We start from the raw sequence: 20,447 nt of genomic DNA on the forward strand, positions 1-20,447 counted from the left end.
TAGATAACTACACATTACTATCAGAGATCTAAATAATGTAGTTAGTGTTGCACTATATTGATCTTTACTATATTACCTAGATTAGGTTTTTCACTTAAAAATTTCCACAAGGGAGACAACTCAGTCCAAAGTTTTCAGTTCAGCTGATTTGGAAATTGGGCAATGTTTTTCAAATTTTCAGAATATTTACCAATATAATCAAGCTGAGGAAAAATTATTTAGGTGAAAATAAAATTATTTTGAGTTCCAGACTACAGCAGATTTTTATATACAATGTATTAGATATGCTTGTATTATTTTAATCTCTGAGGGAAAAATGGCTGAGCATGTAATTATAGTTTATAAATATAGTTTTAATGCATGGGATAGTGGAACTGCATGGGGTATTTAGATGTATTCAATGTTCATTGTGAAGTACTTTCCCTGATTGTCCATGTTCATCTTCTTTAAACAGTTTAACATCTCTTTGAAAAGTTTTGCAGAAAATATAAAGAAAATGCAGAACTTCAGAAAATTGCCTTAGTAATAATTGCTAAAGTGATGTTTAATTTTAACACTGACTGAAATTATTTGAAAAAAGATGTTAAAGATGCTTTTGTGAATAATTATCTTCAATTATAAATAATTGTCTTCAGGTACAAATAATTGAAATTCTTCATTACTGGTCTTCACAATTATTATTTTCAGACAATAGCATACTATTTATGAATTGTGTAATTTTATCTTTCATAGTGTTGGTATTTACCTTTGTTTTATTTATACAGAAGGAAAACAATCCGTCTCCACGGCGAGCCCCAACCCCTCCCAATGGACTAGATATCGTGACCCAGGACGAGAGGACCAGGATGGCGAGAGAGAAACAGAGGCAGTATGGACAGGAACTACAGAGGGTAAGCTAGGAATCTGTAGTTACATAGGAACTATCTATACAGTACAAAGTGAGAGGTAGACTTGCACAAGCCCTTGACTGTCTTTGAATACAATTTTTTATTGATATGGATATTTTATTACCTTACGGCTTAATGATTTTTCATAATTCAAAAGACACTAAACTGAACTTTAATTTTGTATTTTCATTTCGTTGATGCCAAGGCTAATGAAGACCAAACCTTCAGGAAAATTGTAAAAATGATCATTTTGTCTTGATCATTTTGCTATTTCAAAGGGCAGGATGTGGAGGCCAATTTACTTTTGTTCTAAATGATTTCATATCAACAGTAATATGTATTTGAAGCGGCAGAGTGAGGCTATTTGTGTAAATCTGCTGTCCAATATACTCTTGAAAGGTTCTTTGTTCTTTAGCACTTCTCTTCTGAAATAACCATGGAAACAGATTTTCTCATTTCTTTATGTTATTATTAATTATTTTATACTAAATTTTCCTCTTTCTTGTGAAAATATTATAGGACACCTATTCAATAACATTTGTGCCCAGAACTATTTAAAAAATGAAAAATGTAAATGTTAGTGTAAAAAGTAAGACATAAATATGTCAATTTTAGGGCATTCAATGTTGAAAAACATTTTCATTATGAGTACATTTTTTTAATGTAAAAATGTATCCAAAGGTTTCTGTTTCTGGACTGTTGTTCACTGAAATGTTTAATTGGCAGGTATTAAGTACTAAGATGGAGTTTTTGAAACTTGACCTCTGTATTTGAGGAAAAGTTATTCAGCTTTGGAAAGATATCTTTTCCCTTTGACTTAGATATTTGAGGTAACACATGACTGCATTCAGGATCATATCAATGTTTTAGAGTATTAGTCATGGTCTTAGAAATTTCCCTGCTTTGGATTGGCTTTCTGTATTATTTTTATTTTATTTTTTGTTTCTTTTTTTAGGCAATTTTGTTCTGTATATATATGAGCATCGTCTTATTTCAATCATTTTCAGCAAACTCAAGAACAAATGCTCCAGAAAATCCATAATAATATCCCAGTCATTGATAGAACTGGCCAACAGCCGGCTGGTCCGAACCAATACAATCACTTCCCACCACAGCAACATATGATGGCTCCTCCACCCCAATACCGAGCTTCACCCCCTCCCAGTAATGTACCATCACACCCTCCCCATCAGAGCATGTCCCCACCCCAACAACACTCACAGCAACATCAAATGCAGGGTTCCCATAGAAACCATAACCATGGTACCCCCGCCGGATCTCAATCCCCTCCCCCGAGGCATAGGAGCCATGCAACCCCTCAAAGAACAGAACATGGTGGCTACTTCCCAGAGTTTAATGGCAAACAACAGAGTCCACTAGAATCAAGAGATGGTCACCGCCCTCCTCCCCACCCCAGGAGGTACGCCACGCCCGACAGACCAGACTGGGCCCGGGGGCCCCAGAGACAGAACGGAACTCCCACAGCCAGATCTTCTCACAGGGTAATTAATATATGTATATATCCCAAATACATGTATTTCACCATGACGACTGCATGCTTGTATGGTTTGGATATCATAAAGATCAACGTGGTGTCCTTCAAATTTTGGAAGTTAGAAGAAGAAAAAAATATTGGTTTATTTTCATAATGCATGAATTTTCATTTGCTTCACTCAATATTGTTCACATCTTTTCACGCTTTCAAAAGTTACAGCAAAACATGTTTATTATCATAACAAAAAAATCGAAAGGTTTCATTCCTTGGGAATGTTTTGGGAATTGTAAATAGATATCTTTAAACTTTATTACATATTATAAGCATGTTTTATTGTAAGTTTTCACAGGCACATCCTTTTTCAATCTCCTTCTTTCTTGTTGTAAAAAAAATCTTTGCAAAGAAACGTTTGCTTCAGAAAATAAGAATGAATTTTAATCTTTTAGCATGAATCTTCTGCTTGTTGGAAATATATATGGAATGGTTTTGTTTGATTTATCAAATCTTTAGACTTAATGTCCTAATTTCAGGATGAATTTAGATGGTGATGGCTAATATACATTATATACAGATCAAATTTTGAAGGCGTATAGTTATCTTTGTGTGAAAGATGAGATTTTCTCTCAAAAAAAAGAAAGAAATTGGCTTTAATCTTCCTTGATAAATGAATACTTCGGAATGTATACATGTGTTTCATCTTACTTCCTATAACAGCTAGGTACTAGGATAAGAAAGAAATAAAATCTTGTCACAACAGATTCAAATAAACTTTTTTTACAGTAAAAAATGCTTCAAATATTAGGTTTATTTGTAACACCATATTTTAAGAGACTAAAAATATATTTGTTTGGAACTTTATTTATAAAACAGATTTGTAAGGAATACTTTTATTAGAAAGGTTTGTTTGGAATACTGTTTATTAGAAAAGTTTGTTTGGAATACTGTTTATTAGAAAGGTTTGTTTGGAATACTGTTTATTAGAAAAGTTTGTTTGGAATACTGTTTATTAGAAAAGTTTGTTTGGAATACTGTTTATTAGAAAAGTTTGTTTGGAGTACTGTTTATTAGAAAGGTTTGTTTGGAATACTGTTTATTAGAAAAGTTTGTTTGGAATACTGTTTATTAGAAAAAGTTGTTTGGAATACTGTTTATTAGAAAAGTTTGTTTGGAATACTGTTTATTAGAAAAGTTTGTTTGGAATACTGTTTATTAGAAAAAGTTTGTTTGGAATACTGTTTATTAGAAAAGTTTGTTTGGAATACTGTTTATTAGAAAAGTTTGTTTGGAATACTGTTTATTAGAAAGGTTTGTTTGGAATACTGTTTATTAGAAAGTTTGTTTGGAATACTGTTTATTAGAAAGGTTTGTTTGGAATACTGTTTATTAGAAAGGTTTGTTTGGAATACTGTTTATTAGAAAAGTTTGTTTGGAATACTGTTTATTAGAAAGGTTTGTTTGGAATACTGTTTATTAGAAAAGTTTGTTTGGAATACTGTTTATTAGAAAAAGTTGTTTGGAATACTGTTTATTAGAAAAGTTTGTTTGGAATACTGTTTATTAGAAAAGTTTGTTTGGAATACTGTTTATTAGAAAAAGTTTGTTTGGAATACTGTTTATTAAAAAGTTTGTTTGGAATACTGTTTATTAGAAAGATTTGTTTGGAATACTGTTTATTAGAAAGTTTGTTTGGAATACTGTTTATTAGAAAGGTTTGTTTGGAATACTGTTTATTAGAAAGGTTTGTTTGGAATACTGTTTATTAGAAAGTTTGTTTGGAATACTGTTTATTAGAAAAGTTTGTTTGGAATACTGTTTATTAGAAAGGTTTGTTTGGAATACTGTTTCATTAGAAAGGTTTGTTTGGAATACTGTTTATTAGAAAAGTTTGTTTGGAGTACCTGTTTTATTAGAAAGGTTTCTTGGAATACTGTTTATTATAAAAGTTGTTTGGAATACTGTTTATTAGAAAAGTTTGTTTGGAATACTGTTTATTAGAAAAGTTTGTTTGGAATACTGTTTATTAGAAAAGTTTGTTTGGAATACTGTTTATTAGAAAAGTTTGTTTGGAATACTGTTTATTAGAAAGGTTTGTTTGGAATACTGTTTATTAGAAAGGTTTGTTTGGAATACTGTTTATTAGAAAAGTTTGTTTGGAATACTGTTTATTAGAAAAGTTTGTTTGGAATACTGTTTATTAGAAAAGTTTGTTTGGAATACTGTTTATTAGAAAAAGTTTGTTTGGAATACTGTTTATTAGAAAAGTTTGTTTGGAATACTGTTTATTAGAAAAGTTTGTTTGGAATACTGTTTATTAGAAAAGTTTGTTTGGAATACTGTTTATTAGAAAGTTTGTTTGGAATACTGTTTATTAGAAAAGTTGTTTGGAATACTGTTTATTAGAAAGTTTGTTTGGAATACTGTTTATTAGAAAATTTGTTTGGAATACTGTTTATTAGAAAAGTTTGTTTGGAATACTGTTTATTAGAAAAAGTTTGTTTGGAATACTGTTTATTAGAAAAGTTTGTTTGGAATACTGTTTATTAGAAAGTTTGTTTGGAATACTGTTTATTAGAAAGTTTGTTTGGAATACTGTTTATTAGAAAAGTTTGTTTGGAATACTGTTTATTAGAAAGTTTGTTTGGAATACTGTTTATTAGAAAAGTTTGTTTGGAATACTGTTTATTAGAAAAGTTTGTTTGGAATACTGTTTATTAGAAAAGTTTGTTTGGAATACTGTTTATTAGAAAAGTTTGTTTGGAATACTGTTTATTAGAAAAGTTTGTTTGGAATACTGTTTATTAGAAAAGTTTGTTTGGAATACTGTTTATTAGAAAAGTTTGTTTGGAATACTGTTTATTAGAAAAGTTTGTTTGGAATACTGTTTATTAGAAAAGTTTGTTTGGAATACTGTTTATTAGAAAAGTTTGTTTGGAATACTGTTTATTAGAAAGGTTTGTTTGGAATACTGTTTATTAGAAAAGTTTGTTTGGAATACTGTTTATTAGAAAGTTGTTTGGATACTGTTTTGGAATACTGTTTATATTAGAAAAGTTTGTTTGGAATACTGTTTATTAGAAAAGTTTGTTTGGAATACTGTTTATTAGAAAAGTTTGTTTGGAATACTGTTTATTAGAAAAGTTTGTTTGGAATACTGTTTATTAGAAAAGTTTGTTTGGAATACTGTTTATTAGAAAAGTTTGTTTGGAATACTGTTTATTAGAAAAGTTTGTTTGGAATACTGTTTATTATGTTATTAAAAGTTTGTTTGGAATACTGTTTATTAGAAAGTTTGTTTGGAATACTGTTTATTAGAAAGGTTTGTTTGGAATACTGTTTATTAGAAAAGTTTGTTTGGAATACTGTTTATTAGAAAGGTTTGTTTGGAATACTGTTTATTAGAAAAGTTTGTTTGGAATACTGTTTATTAGAAAAGTTTGTTTGGAATACTGTTTATTAGAAAAGTTTGTTTGGAATACTGTTTATTAGAAAAGTTTGTTTGGAATACTGTTTATTAGAAAAGTTTGTTTGGAATACTGTTTATTAGAAAAGTTTGTTTGGAATACTGTTTATTAGAAAAGTTTGTTTGGAATACTGTTTATTAGAAAAGTTTGTTTGGAATACTGTTTATTAGAAAAGTTTGTTTGGAATACTGTTTATTAGAAAGGTTTGTTTGGAATACTGTTTATTAGAAAGGTTTGTTTGGAATACTGTTTATTAGAAAGGTTTGTTTGGAATACTGTTTATTAGAAAGGTTTGTTTGGAATACTGTTTATTAGAAAAGTTTGTTTGGAATACTGTTTATTAGAAAAGTTTGTTTGGAATACTGTTTATTAGAAAGGTTTGTTTGGAATACTGTTTATTAGAAAAGTTTGTTTGGAATACTGTTTATTAGAAAAGTTTGTTTGGAATACTGTTGTTTATTAGAAAAGTTTGTTTTGAATACTGTTTATGAGAAAAGTTTGTTTGGAATACTGTTTATTAGAAAGGTTTGTTTGGAACACTATTTTTGAAATAAGGTTATTGGAAACACAATAAATTATAGGCTAAGTATGTTTAGACCTCAATTTGTTGTGATATTTGCATGATCCATCCTGTGATTTTCTGATATATCTATTTTTGTTGTTGCTTTCTATCCTAAACACAACTCAGGAAAACTGATCTGTCAAAGCATACTGAAGATACAGTGTACTTCATACATATCATTGTATAAGCTGAAGCTCTAGCTAGTATATAGATGGTAGAGACGAAATCAAATATCAATATGTAGGCCATGTTGCTTAGATTTTCATTTTGTTTTCATTTCAAATTCAAATAATTTAAAAATTCAAAAACCCTTAGTGTAAATAAGCTAGCTTATAAAGATAAAACATAACTAAATTTTTATGAAAAAACTGAAACATTTTGAAAATGTGCACATTTTTTGTTTATTTTGTTTTTTATTTTGAAATGTTAAGTTTAAAAAAAGTGAATGAAGTTGTCCATTTTGTTAGCATTAAAACTTTGCATTCAACCTCTAACTTATTCACTCCACTGACACAAATCCTACCAATTCTATATATGGCTAGCGTGACGATCGACAGACGCCTAGTTACTGGAATGCCGGAGTCCCCGTCAAGTCTCCAGCGACCACACCCAGTACTCGTGCGCCCAGCACACAACAATCTAATAGGACCCTCACCCCTAAAGACTCCCAGGTACCCGTTCACTGGCTGGTCTCTATCATGTCGTTAGTTTGATGTTGGGGACATGCTGGTGCCTTACATTAGCTAGTGTTGTGCTTGCTTGATTTGTTTTCAGCTTTTGCTTTGCTTGAATGTCGGGTGCTATGAACCCGTTGTACCACTGGAAGTGGGAAGCTGTCCTTAATGTTTTGTGTTCAGCACAACTGTAAACTTCATTGCCTCGAGGAACATTTTTTTACATTTTTTTTATTTTTATTTTGTGCACATTTTCACATAATTCCTTACCTGATACTAACTTACACCTCAGGTCACATTTAGTATTTTACATCTTTGTTTGAAATGCGCCTAAAATTTGGTGACAGATGAATCTATGTCTTGATGATTTTTTTCACCATTTGTCCAAATTAAAAATTCTTTTCTAAAGTGCATATCAATGCCAGACAATGGCACATTGTTTCACCTGGTTTATACATACCGTTTTTGACCAGGTTTCAGATTGATAAACAGTCTTTGCATCCTGTATTTTTTTCACTGAAAATTTCTATAAAAAATTGCAGAAAGACGAAAACCCTTTCTTCAATTTTCTAGAATTTTTTCGAATTTTAGGAAGTATTCTTCATGATGGAATATTACTGAAACTTATGCTTAGACAAAATAGCCTTCAGGATGACCAGTAATGTGTCCTGTTTGCCAGTGTTTGAAGTGGAGACATTTTAAAGACATTACCTCAATGCATCCTGGGCAAATGATGTTTAACATGTCTCCTCCATGTTAGAGTGTAGTTAGTTATACAGTGCTATATTTGTGTTGTATTAATGTAGAATTAGAAATCTTAGATGTTAGTTTATGCTTCACTCATTAATTTTGTTTATTTGTTAATATCAGCACAATTAATTTTATGAGAAAAAAACCCAACAAAACCAATGTAAGAGATTAATTCAAGCTTTCACAAGCAGCTTCAGCAATCAAGGAAGACAATCATATTTAGCAAAATAAAATATCTAATTGTAAGTTTAGCCTGTCTAAACAAACGGTGTAGGTGATTCAACACAGAAGATAAATCTTGATAATGGAAATATTAGAGCAAAAATCGTCATTGCTAAATGTTTCTTTTTGGCAAAATCAACTATGTGGCCATTATAAAATGTGAACTCCCTTGTCACAGATTGCATTATTAAAATTCAATATCAGCCTAATAGCATATCATGTTGGCTATTGCTGCTGGCATTTGTACAATTTTAAAAGAAAATCCTACGACGTATATCTAGTAATGTACGGACATCCTTCAAGTCTTCTTTTGCAGTTTGAACTTTAGATAGGTTTAAAAACTACTGCAATATTCATTTTAGACAGGTTTTCAAACAGTTGTAATGTTCATTTTAGACAGGTTTTCAAACTGCTCCATTGTTCATTTCAGACAGGTTTTAATACTATAGTTGTTTTTAATCTACATTGATTACTCAATCCTAATGCAATGCTTAACAGTGTAATAAATAGATGCCATTAGCCGAGAACTAAAAAACGCTGTAGTGCATGTGGCACAAAACTCACTGAAAACGATGTTATTGTTTATCATGTGTAATCCTGAAAAGAGATGTACATCTCCCAAACAGAACACAATAAACTCTATCAAATAATGTTGTGGATTTTATTTTACATTTCCTTAATTTTTATTTTATGATTTTTGACTTAAAGTTATCATTTTATAATGATCTTATCAATGAATTTTACTGGTTTCTTTTTTTCACTTAAGAATATGTTAGTTTAGAAAAAAGTTTATGTATCTTTAATATGGTGTATTTCTTCCTTTTTATGACCATATACGAGAAATACTCTTTTTTTTTTGAAAGTTGAAAAAAAAACACTGAAAAAACGTTTTAAGATCATGTTAATGACATCTTAAAATGTCAAAGAAATCACATTTTTACTTCAACTTGAAGCTCTTTAAGTATGTTATATCAAAACATCCTTTATCTCTGGTTTTATATAGTCTGTAACATGACCTATGACCTGATGTTAGACAGTCCGTAACATGAACTATAACCTTTGCAGGACATGATACCCGATTTACATTTGGAATCCTTCCGTAAAGACCCCATGTTAGACCGGCGCAAAGAGGAGAGGAACCGAGAGTACAACAAGTTCCTGGATGAGGTGAGCTCAATTTATTATTTTGAACCTAAATTTAAAACTACCCACATAAAAGTGAAAAACTGAGAGAGAAGGTTATGGTTGGTACATACCTGTTTTTTTGTATCATTCCAGCAGGAGAATGCGTCTTTGTCCACAGATCACTAAAGATGCTCCACTGCCGACAGAGCATATATGATATTTATCATTTGATCAATAATTGGTGTTAAATCGTGTATATATATGCCTAATTAACACAAAAATGATATAAAATGATTTATTTCGCCTTTAGTGCATGCGCAATCAGTACTTGATTCAATATAGGATATAGTGCCACATATTTTTTTCTGATGCAATTAATTATTTTTCATATTTTTAACTTGAAGTAAAATTAGAAGTTCAAACTTTTCAATGGTGGTAATGGTGTAAAGTAGGTAACTTTTGCAACTGAAGAAAAATACTTAATCGTCGTCTTCTGTTTTTGATAGTGAAAAATACCATTTGTCAGCGGTGGAGCATCTTTAACCATCCACCTGTTTGGCCTTATCTCACTGTCAGACTCTCTTCCGATTCGGATTTTTAAAAAAAAAAAGTTCTTCAAGCACACATTGGTCAAATAGCAATGCCATGACTAGGTGACTGTGTAGTCGGAACAGATTTCTGAAAAGTGGGATTGAGTCAATTTAAAGTTCCCTAGCAGTATAGTTTTTAGATACTGCAGTGAATTTTATTGGCAAAAGAAATTAAATGTGTCAAGCGGAACATCAGTACACAACAATTTTGATCCAAACATTTCAGTCGACTCATACCTCTAACCAGGTAGTAACCCGGTAATAACAATACAACTCGGGAGATAAATCTTTTCAAGCCGTGTGGATAAACGAGGCAAAGGTAAATGAAATACGTAGTATGACTAGAAATACCCCATAATGATCATCATCGTATAACATTTGATAACATGTAAGGTGAAATGATGGTTTGTCAGCGAGTGATATCACAAGGATACTTTAGTGAGAGAAAAAAAACGGAATGTTTTTGTGTTCTTTTCCTGTCAATTTATAAGTTTATATACATGGGAATTTCGGAAAAGTTACTACTTAATGGATTATATGATGACATGGGAATTCAGCGAAGGTATAAAATAAGAGTCCGAATTAGTGAAATTAGTAGTAAGAAAGAAAAATAGGTCAGGATGTATCAAAAGTGAGGAAATAAAGTGAAGACAAATGACATGTTCAGAGCTGTTATGCGAGCATGTTCCGTTAGAGCATCACTCGTTTTATACACGATTCTATGCCTGTAGGAGCACAATAGGGAACAGCAGAGGAGGGAGAAGTTAGAGAACTTGAGGAAACAGCCAGCAGTACAGCCCAAGTACGATAATTACTCCAACTCCGATAACCATGAACGTCACCGTCATAATCTGGAGTCGGAACGACGTGGGGAGTACCAGTCCTTCCTATCTAAGGTATTACTGCATGGTCGTCATAGTAACAATGCCATCACTGACAAATACGTAACACACCCAGCCAATCGATTTATCACTACGTCAAATAACATTACATTATGATGAATACATAATATAAGAATTGTTCAATGCCTTTCTGATTTGCGTTTTGATTTATCCTAACAATTAGCTAAAAACATTGTTTTCCTTCATTTATCTTCATTTGATAAAGTTTTATGAATAACTCAAGATCAGATGCAAAAACGTTTAATAGACCGATAGTATACAAGAAAAACGTTCACAAAATTACCTTTAATTCCCATTTTCTCAGTTTTCACACTGTTTCAGATTTTCATCATTTTAAAAAGATGACCATAACTTAATGTATATAACCATCAAATAATGACAAAGTATATCGAGTGAAATTCTAACGGCTTACCTCTGATCATTGCATGACTAAAATTTTATTTTACATGCTATTGATTTCTTTTGTTGTTGTGCATATCTTGAACATTTTTGTAGCCATAATAACTGTATTACCTATCTTATTTTGATATCATGACAGATATTTTGAAATAATCTGTTTCACATATTTCACATATTGTTTTTTTTCTCAAATGTTTCCGTTTGTCATTAAATGTCGTTTGCTTCGTTGTTCTTTATATTGTCGTAAATGTATATCTTTTATTTTCAAAATATTCGAAAAGGAACCTCATTAGTCGTAATTGGGTAATGGCACGGTATTCAGAAGATATATTTTTCTTTTCTCAATGACTTCGTAGTATTTATTCAACAGCATGAAAAGTCATTTTTTCGTTATAACAATCAAACTTTAATGATAAATTATTGTTCTTAATTTCTTAATTTCAGGTTAGGTAATTAACATATTAATTAATATAAGACATATTAATAAGGTTTCACTGAAGTATTTTGAACATTTTTATGTTGTCGTAGAATTTTCTGTATAGTATGTAATTTTGATGTGTGCGTGGTTAGAATGGCGAGCCGGTGTATCCCTATGCTAGGAACCCGAGCTCTGATTTAGCCCTGAGTAGGCTCTCGGGAGGTCTGGTGGGTGGCATATTTGGTGATGTACAGCACGAAACGGACCGCCGACGAGCCATGATCAATCAGCGAAACAAAGAATATAACGAGCTAAAGAAACAGGTACATTTACCCGCTGGAGTGTGCTCCCCGAGATGTTGCTGCAGTGACTGAATGCTTGGCTAAAACCACATCATATACATTAATGCTACCCATATTTTTGTGAAATATTCAAGGAGCAAACGGCTAGCTATTAAATTCATTACAAGTGTACTTTGATGTAAAAGTGGATTTATACAATGTGGACTTTTTCATTTTCAATAAATCTCTGCGAATATATGCACACCTGAACATATCAATAACTTCTTTCTTTGGCATCCAAATAAATTTAGACGAAAATCGTCACATCGTTAACAGATCTAAAACTGATTTAGCGAAAATATCCACTCGCCAATATATCCACGTTTACAGTATTTAACCAAGTTGTCAAAGCAATCATTATCAAATCATTTTTTTATTAATTTTCGTCACATTGCTTACCAAATGAAAGATTGCAGCCTTTCTTTACCCACATTTATTTTTAGAATTATGAAGACAACCAAAACGTTAGAGAAACCTAGTGAAAGAAGGCGGATACAATAATTCATAAAATCAGTTTAAGTATGATTTTCGAGAAAGGACAAATCCAGCTAGATTTTATACATAGTTCAAAAATACAGTTTTATAACTTCATTTTCAAAGCTACCTTACTGTGTTTTCAGGCTTACGTATGACTGTGTATTATTATTCAGATTGATTGCTTTTCTTACCTGTTAATTCGTACGATTTTTACATAAATCCAGTATACAAACGTATTCTAAAGAGTTATATCCAAAATTTGTAACACTGATAAAAGAATAAAGAATAGTATCGCTTAGTGGGGAATTTATACTGTTTCTTGAGTTCGGAAAGGTAAATTATCTTATGTTATTATCTTATAATACGTTTGGTAATCGTCATTTTCATGGCATAGTATTTTAAGAAAAAAAATTGTTTAAAATATAAATTTCTGCGTTTAGAAGATTTATTTCTTTGACTTATTTTCAAGTCTACTTTGAAATCGCTCAATTGTACAAAAACAACATCTTTTACTAGAATACTGGATTGCAGAAACTGATTTTCATTAAATCTTGCAACGTCCCAAATACAAAAAAATGATATGTTAGAACTATATCTGCTAACACTGGTGTAAAGACTAACTGTAGTTACTGACCAGAAGTGTTTGTGTGTGTCTATAATCAGATGTAGTGAAAAGAAACAATCTTTAACGTATAATGTATACAAAATTGTGAAGGCACATATCATTAACAAAGTAGTGGAGAAATCAGTCCTTTTTAACAAGAAACTGAATTTTTATTCATTCAAACTTACATACCGATATTAATGATATATCATTAGTCCCAACATAGCACCAGTTGATAATGTGAATGAATGCCGCAAAATTATGAGTATAGTATGAATGTATCACGGTTAAAACTGTACCCTCGCAACGAAGTTAAGGGGTATACTAGAATCGGGTGTCCATCCGTCCGTCTGTCTGTAGACACAACTTTGTCCGTCGAACTACAGCGTCGGAAGATAAAAATTTAATCTTTTGGATAAAATGACAAAAATAATGTTAGACGAAGAAACTTGGATAAATAATTCAGCGAATCTGAAAAATAACAGCAACATGCCTATATGAACCAATAATATGAATACAACATTGATGTATTCATGTTGCAGTTTTAACGGTGATGCAATCTACACAATGTATAGTTATCCTTATCTAAAGAGGAAACTTGTCGTGTGTTGTAAGGATTCGGCGTACAACGCGAGTTTTGTAAACGAAACTTTGGTGAAATACTCAGTCATTTCATTTTTCGTAATTTAAAGCATTATCTATTAAGAGCGTTTTTGAAGCCTATAAATGAATATATAAAATGTCGTTTGGATGGTACTTAGTAAGTGAATATGTAAAATATCCTTGTGATGATTGTCAAGTTTTCCCCATAATACTTGTGTATTGTAGTATCACATGTGAACTTTAGTTTGTCTCTTGTCAATGTAGACAGTGTTTGTGAAGTTTGTGTACCAAACGTCAGCTGACCACTCATGTAGGGAGGTATCATAGCAACCAAACTGACGATGCCAAACCCGGGCAGTAGTGTACACAGTTATGATACATGCTGTATTTCATGGTAATCACACATAGGGAAGTTGTATTCACTGTAATATACATACGCTGTAGTTGTACAACAATCTAAAGCATATAAGTTGTGTTTCATTGTAATACATATTTTACAGTGTATAACTCTTCGCAGTAACGCGTAGTAGTAATGCGTTCCTAAAAGCTTTGAGTTGTATTTGCATTGTAAGTAGGGGTACTAATATTAGCACAAGACAGACTTTATGGTTTGATGAAAAGTAGAAAGGGCAAAGTATCATAGGGTGCCTTTTTCATTTAGAATGCTGATATTGTTGTTGTGGGGTTTGCTGCATTTTGACACCTCAAACGAAAAGCTTTATCCCATCTCTGCTGGATTAAGTTAATTTTGCATAGATTTTTATACATGTGAATTATCTTCACGATAACAAATACATTCTGCTTAAACATGTCAAATCAAATTATTAACAGTTGAATAAGATCATGATCATGTCATCAAGCATTTTAATCGGATTTTTTCACCAGTTGTGGCTTACTATGGGTCAGTGAATTAAACTTCCATCCTACTTATATTAAATAGAGTAAAACAAAGGAACCGTCGCACAGAACACCGGCTGAATTCGGTTTACCACTTGATAACGAGATGTCTAATGAAATACGTCGACAACAAGAAAAAATTCGAAATCGGGAATATAGGAATATGTTAGAAAAACAGGTATGAATAAGCTTCTAAATAAATTAGAGCTTAATTGCATATCTTGAAGTGTTTTGATTTCTGACGAAGAATTCAGAATTGAAATACATAATATTTGTAATATTATACTTATGATACTTGGTTCTTATCTGACTACACATGTACATGTACTGTAAAACATTAAATATTTTGTGTACAATTTCTTTCATGATCCGCGTCCATTTGATTTTTTTCATACGAGAAGAGACGTTAGTGGTTGTAATGTCTACACTTTTACAAAAATCAAGATCCGTTGTATTTACACACAAAGAACATTCGATGTTATACAGTACATATTTTATGTATATTTTTATATTGATTTATGTTGAAATATAATCAAGTTATCTGTGAGTAATAATAATGTTTAGATATATACCTGCATGAGTGTGGTAGTTAATGAGATGTCACTCATTTACTATACTTTTTGATTGGATGTGAGTGTACGGTAATTTTAAGGTTATTGCATGGAGTGTGTGGAACGTTGTTAGGTTACCATAGTATAATCTAATATAGACTTAAAGATCTATCCTACATGTGTTCTATAGAATCAATCTTCTCGAGAACCTTCACAAGAGGTCTTCAGAAGAGCTCCAGAATTCGGCTTGCCCCTTGATAATAGAAAGTCAAATGAACTGCGTCGACAGCAAGAAAAAGATCGTAATCAAGATTATAGAAAATTTTTAGAAGGACAGGTATGAATAAACTTTCAGATAAAGTTTGAATTCAAGTAGGTCATCGATACAAAAAATTCTATTTAAAAAAAAACCATCTTCCATCGACGGTGGAGCCATTATGATCATTATTAATGAGAATATTGATACAAGAAAAAAAAAGAGTACACTTGAAGTTAGATAAATCGGGATTAGATTAAATCTAGTGAAGTTGTGAACACTGTAGGGATACCTTTATATATGATCACCAATCTCATGAATTATTTTAGAAACAATCACCACGGAGATACCATCCACCCACCCCAGAGGAAAAACAAGGGCTTCCATTAACGCAAAAACCCTATGATGATAAGAAGGCAGTCAATGAAAAGCAGAGAAACATGGAATATAACCAGTATTTGGCCAAGGTATAACCTCGATTCCTGCCTGACTCTATCCATTCTAATAGTTTGGAGTTCTAGATCAATCTGGATCTTAATGTTTTCGTAACAGGAGTTGAGCGCTAAAAATCACAGCACTATGTATTTTGAAATAGTTGTCACTCTTTTCGCACTACCTGTACTTATACTTTTCTGGCACATAACAAAGTGTTTGTTTCTTGATTTGATTGTGGACTGCCATATATATCCTGTTGTAGTGATTTCTTTTTACTCTCACTCTCTAATATCTTACTTTCCTTTGAAGTGGGGATTCTGAATGTCAAACTTTATGGTTTGTAAACTGTAAGGTCTCGGGTTAAAATTTCTTCTTTTACAAAAACAAGAGGAACATGCTTGCTTCCTTTTCGTATTTTGATCATTCAGAATTCTGTCGTCAAAGGTCATCATATGACCTATATAGGACCTCTTTTTCGACAGTTACAGTGGCATGTCCTGTTTGAATTAGTGTGGATGTTTTACACACATATATTCTGCGGTGATGGCCTAATTAACTTCTGCATTATCTATCTACAATTGGCTTCTGAAAGTAACTTCTTGCCTACGCCAATACCTTCTCTTTTGCTTCCTCTGAAGTGGATAACATTGTGGTTTCTTTGAGTTTTATTTTTCTGAATTGCATCACTCACTGGAATAAAAAAAAATAAACGAAGCAAATTTCCGTATTTGATGTATTTTCCTTTAAAACAGAATAATAATCTTGGATTTCCTTTATTGCATATATAAGTGAAAAAAGGTAACAGGTTCTTTTTCTCTTGTATCCAATCTTTTCATTTTTGAAGTTTCCCCTCTTCTCTTATATCTTCTGCAATATCTAAATATTTCTAAGTTTGATGAATATTATTTTGATGAAATACATATTTTATGACAGAATAATAGTTATATTAACTATATAAATAATTCAAAAGAGATTAATTAAGACAATTGTTATGGCGATTATGTCCATGTAGAGCGGACTTCCTTATGATAAGATGAGTTTAAAAGGGAGTGCGCAACAATCATCTAGACAAGCAAACGGCCACCATTCTGGAATGGAGCCTCGTCCCCCTATGAAAAGGCACCCAAGCAAGAAACACGATCGAGAGGTCGCCCAAAGACTTGAGGAAGAGAAGGTAAAATGGCTACCAGATGCAGCCATTGCTACCAGCTTGTTGTCTGTCGTGGCATAGCATGCCACGTGTTTTGCTCGCTTCCTTAGTAACGAGGCAGGATTGTGAAGTAGAGGTTGTGTCGCCTAGTGTAGTTGTATGAATGGGTAGAAATATCGCTAACGCTAGACATGTAAATTATTTCTTTTCAGAATCATACCAAATACTGGAATATGTTGAATGAGGTAACGTGAATTAAACTTTTATATTCCTAGGAGTGAACTTTTCACGATATCTTCTTTCCTCTCACGGCTCCTAATGAGGCATATACATGTATATCTGACGAATATGTAACTTCCAAACTTTCCAATTATTAACAATCACTTGGGTGATTTTGTTTTCACTTTATCTGACTACACTCCCTGTATATATCTAAGATCTTCTTTACTATACTATCACTAACTTGGAATCTTATAAAAAATTCTAAATCAGTTGGTTGAAAACTATCTTCAGAAAAAATTGGTATTTGTCTACAGTTGTCTTTGACTCACTAATATGTATTGGATGTAAATATCATAGTTATGCGACAGAAAGGATTGTGCGGTAGTGGAGTGGTGAGAATGAGACATAATGTTTTATACTAACATGTATGAACAAAATTTGTTGAAATTTTGATAATCTTGTTCTATTACAAATAACTTTTACGAATTTTAACCGGGTTGATAAGGTACACCTTGCTTCAAAGAATTTATATGAAACAAAACCTTGCTTCAAAGAACTGATTTTCTAAGGTATTGTTTTTGTGGTTATCGTAATTTACATGAACTTTGGTTACAGAATAGTCAGTGGCAAAGATTGTAATAGAAAACGATTCCTTTACACTTATGCTCTATGTTATCAGATTTTGTATTTCAGGCATTTACATAAGAACATTGTACAATTGCATATGTTTCATCAAAATGATACATTTAATTTGCATTATGATGTGTAAGTAGAGATGTTTATGTATAAAAAATAATGAAAAATAAAAGTTAGGATGGAGTACACATTTGGTATGTAGTTGTGTTTATGTTTTTTGTTTATGCTCAAATAGACTAAAAGCAATTCAGTATTTGAAGTGCACGGATTTGATGATAAATACCTTATATATTAATAATGACTATGTTTAGCTATTTTGGTTGACGATATTGACATATTCGATCGATGTACACAAATTTTAACTATTGTAGTTCCTAAGGGACTCTGATAGTGCCGATACGACACGGTTTAGAACGCCTGCTTGCCCTAGGTCTAGGTTTACCACCATAACCTTTTAATATTCATTATACATCACGCATGCTTTTTTCAATAATTTATGATAGATATTAGCTTTGATAACAGGTCTGGCGAATAAGTGCATGAAGTGAACATAGTTACCATAGCATGGTTTGTGGTTGTGTTGTCAAATTAGTATCCTACTTACAATGTAGATATTAAATAGTTTTTGGAGTGAAAACTAATTTCATCGCGGGTTCTTTTCGGTGATTTCCGTTCTCGGTTGTTGTACAGTGATGCCTCTTATGCCACCCAATGTGAATCCAACAGAACGGCTCTGACGTATTCTAGCGTTCATATACCAACCATCGTGATTCTGACAGAAATATAACCGAAGTCAATAGCTCTATATGGGTAGGTTTCTATGCCAGCAATCGTGATTCTGACAGAAATATAACCGTAGTCAATAGCGCTATATGGGTAGGTTTCTATGGCGCTTCATGGTATATGGGTAGGTTTCTATGCTACCCATCGTGATTCTGACAGAAATATAACCGTAGTCAATAGCGCTATATGGGTAGGTTTCTATGCTACCCATCGTGATTCTGACAGAATTATAACCGTCGTCAATAGCGCTATATGGGTAGGTTTGGTTTCTATGCTACCCATCGTTCTCCCTTCCAGAAAGACTCCCATAGATTTAATGTGGACAGTTTCATCTATCTGAGTGGTCAGTGGTCTGTATATTGTATTGTTCTAAACTGTTCAGTGTTGTATGTTTTGGATGCTTAGACAATGGCTGTATATAGTAGTTTACTATTTCCAAATCTAAGCTGCCACAAAAAACCGTCAGACATATACCAAGTGGGGGAAGTAGGAAGGAGGTGGACTTTGAGAATCAGAAGGCATTTCCGATGGGGAACGACTACGCTGAGAAACAGAAGAAACTGAGAGAAGAATGGAGAAAGAGCTATGAGATACAAATGGAGAAGGTTGGTCACTCCACGGTGTGTATTGGTTTTGTTTTCATATCTTACTCCATATATCGGTAAGAACACTACCCAGCATCACTTCATGTAAACTGTTTGTGGGTTTATACTGAACAGCTGACACTAGTGCTGTTACTGTTGTTTAATCTATATTGATGTGTACATTTTCACCGACGATAAAAACATAGTTATAACTTAATTAGGATTTTCTGTCTATTCCTATATTGTCTCATCGATGCCCAATTTCATTACTGCTTAATCTTAATTTAACCCGAAAATAAATTTTGATCATAAGCTGGTACAGTAACATTCATAACAGTTTTGTTACGGATCTGAAGCTACTGTCACCGAAATGATGTTTTTCATGATTTCTTCAGTACAAAAAGAAATCATACACGCCACAAGTGCAAATACAGGTATGCGTCCAAAACGGACGCGTTCGTTTATTTTGATGTTGTAGGCTTTTGCTTATTAATTTGTTATCAGGGTTACTTTTTATATTACTACCGTATAGTCGGTGTTTTTCGAGGGTCAAAATCTACGCGATTCCTCTTCATTTTTTTTTTTTTTTTTTTTTCAACAATTTGAATTTTCGCGATTATAAATTTCTCAAATAGTGGTGGGACTTCGATTCATTGTCCAGCAAGAATCCCTGCGAATTTAACCGGCTATACGGTACACGGCTTTAATTTCATTTATGTTAAACCACGTGTCATCTGTTTATTTAACTCCACTGATGATTGTCTAACGACATTTTGTATGGAAATGGCTTTGGTTTGGTGTGGAAGAGGGCCGAGTGTTAAAGTTTGGTCATTTTTTTATGAAACTCTTAGTTTGAAAACACACTTTTTTGCAATTGATTTGATTTGCAAAGACTCATTTCTCCAAACTATTTTCCAAGACAGATTAAATCAGTTCGGGTAACTTGACTAACTTTTTTTTTATAAAATCTATTTCTTAATAAAAAAAATGTTGATAGTAAATCATGAAGAATTGTCTGGTTAATAATAGATATCGAAAGAGGAAGGTGCACGAAGCCAAAGAGATGATAGTTTTCGCCAGTCCTGGGAGCGTAGTATGGAGACCCCTCCGATAGTACCCGCGGGTATCTACGATCAGAAACGGCTACAGATCAACGCTAAAATGCAGGCTGACTACCAAGTCTATCTGGCCTCGGTACATATGATTTAGCTGGCTTGTTGATGACTGCAGTCTATTGTTGGTAGCGTTATATTGCATGCTACGTGTTTTAATAAGACCTTTTATGACTTAATTATCTCGAGTTTAAAGAAAACTAATACCACCAATGCACATGGTCGAATATTAAAGCATTATTGAAACATTATCAAAATGGAATACTGTAAATCATAAGAAGACCTAATGCATTTTTAAATGGTACAATTGA

General features: G+C 32.3%; 1 protein-coding gene across 45 annotated transcripts in view; it reads left to right on the forward strand.

Annotated features, from left to right (window-relative positions):
* Positions 1-20,447, forward strand: part of LOC138324707 (trichohyalin-like) — a 69,061-nt gene that overhangs the window by 41,249 nt on the left and 7,365 nt on the right. For 18 of the 45 annotated variants that reach the window (XM_069269785.1, XM_069269760.1, XM_069269770.1 and 15 more), the window contains 9 exons: positions 765-890; positions 1,895-2,389; positions 6,948-7,076; positions 9,117-9,218; positions 10,498-10,662; positions 11,638-11,808; positions 18,887-19,060; positions 19,420-19,458; positions 20,054-20,218. In XM_069269785.1, the coding sequence (XP_069125886.1) occupies positions 765-890; positions 1,895-2,389; positions 6,948-7,076; positions 9,117-9,218; positions 10,498-10,662; positions 11,638-11,808; positions 18,887-19,060; positions 19,420-19,458; positions 20,054-20,218 (1,566 nt within the window). Of the gene's footprint in view, positions 1-764; positions 891-1,894; positions 2,390-6,947; positions 7,077-9,116; positions 9,219-10,497; positions 10,663-11,637; positions 11,809-14,450; positions 14,586-15,148; positions 15,296-15,543; positions 15,682-16,661; positions 16,824-17,011; positions 17,045-18,886; positions 19,061-19,419; positions 19,459-20,053; positions 20,219-20,447 lie in introns of all 45 variants that reach the window. The other 27 variants (XM_069269787.1, XM_069269779.1, XM_069269764.1 and 24 more) reach the window with 21 other exon arrangements.

This window comes from Argopecten irradians, chromosome 6, assembly GCF_041381155.1.
Source record: "Argopecten irradians isolate NY chromosome 6, Ai_NY, whole genome shotgun sequence".
NCBI classification, from domain to species: Eukaryota; Metazoa; Mollusca; class Bivalvia; order Pectinida; family Pectinidae; genus Argopecten; species Argopecten irradians.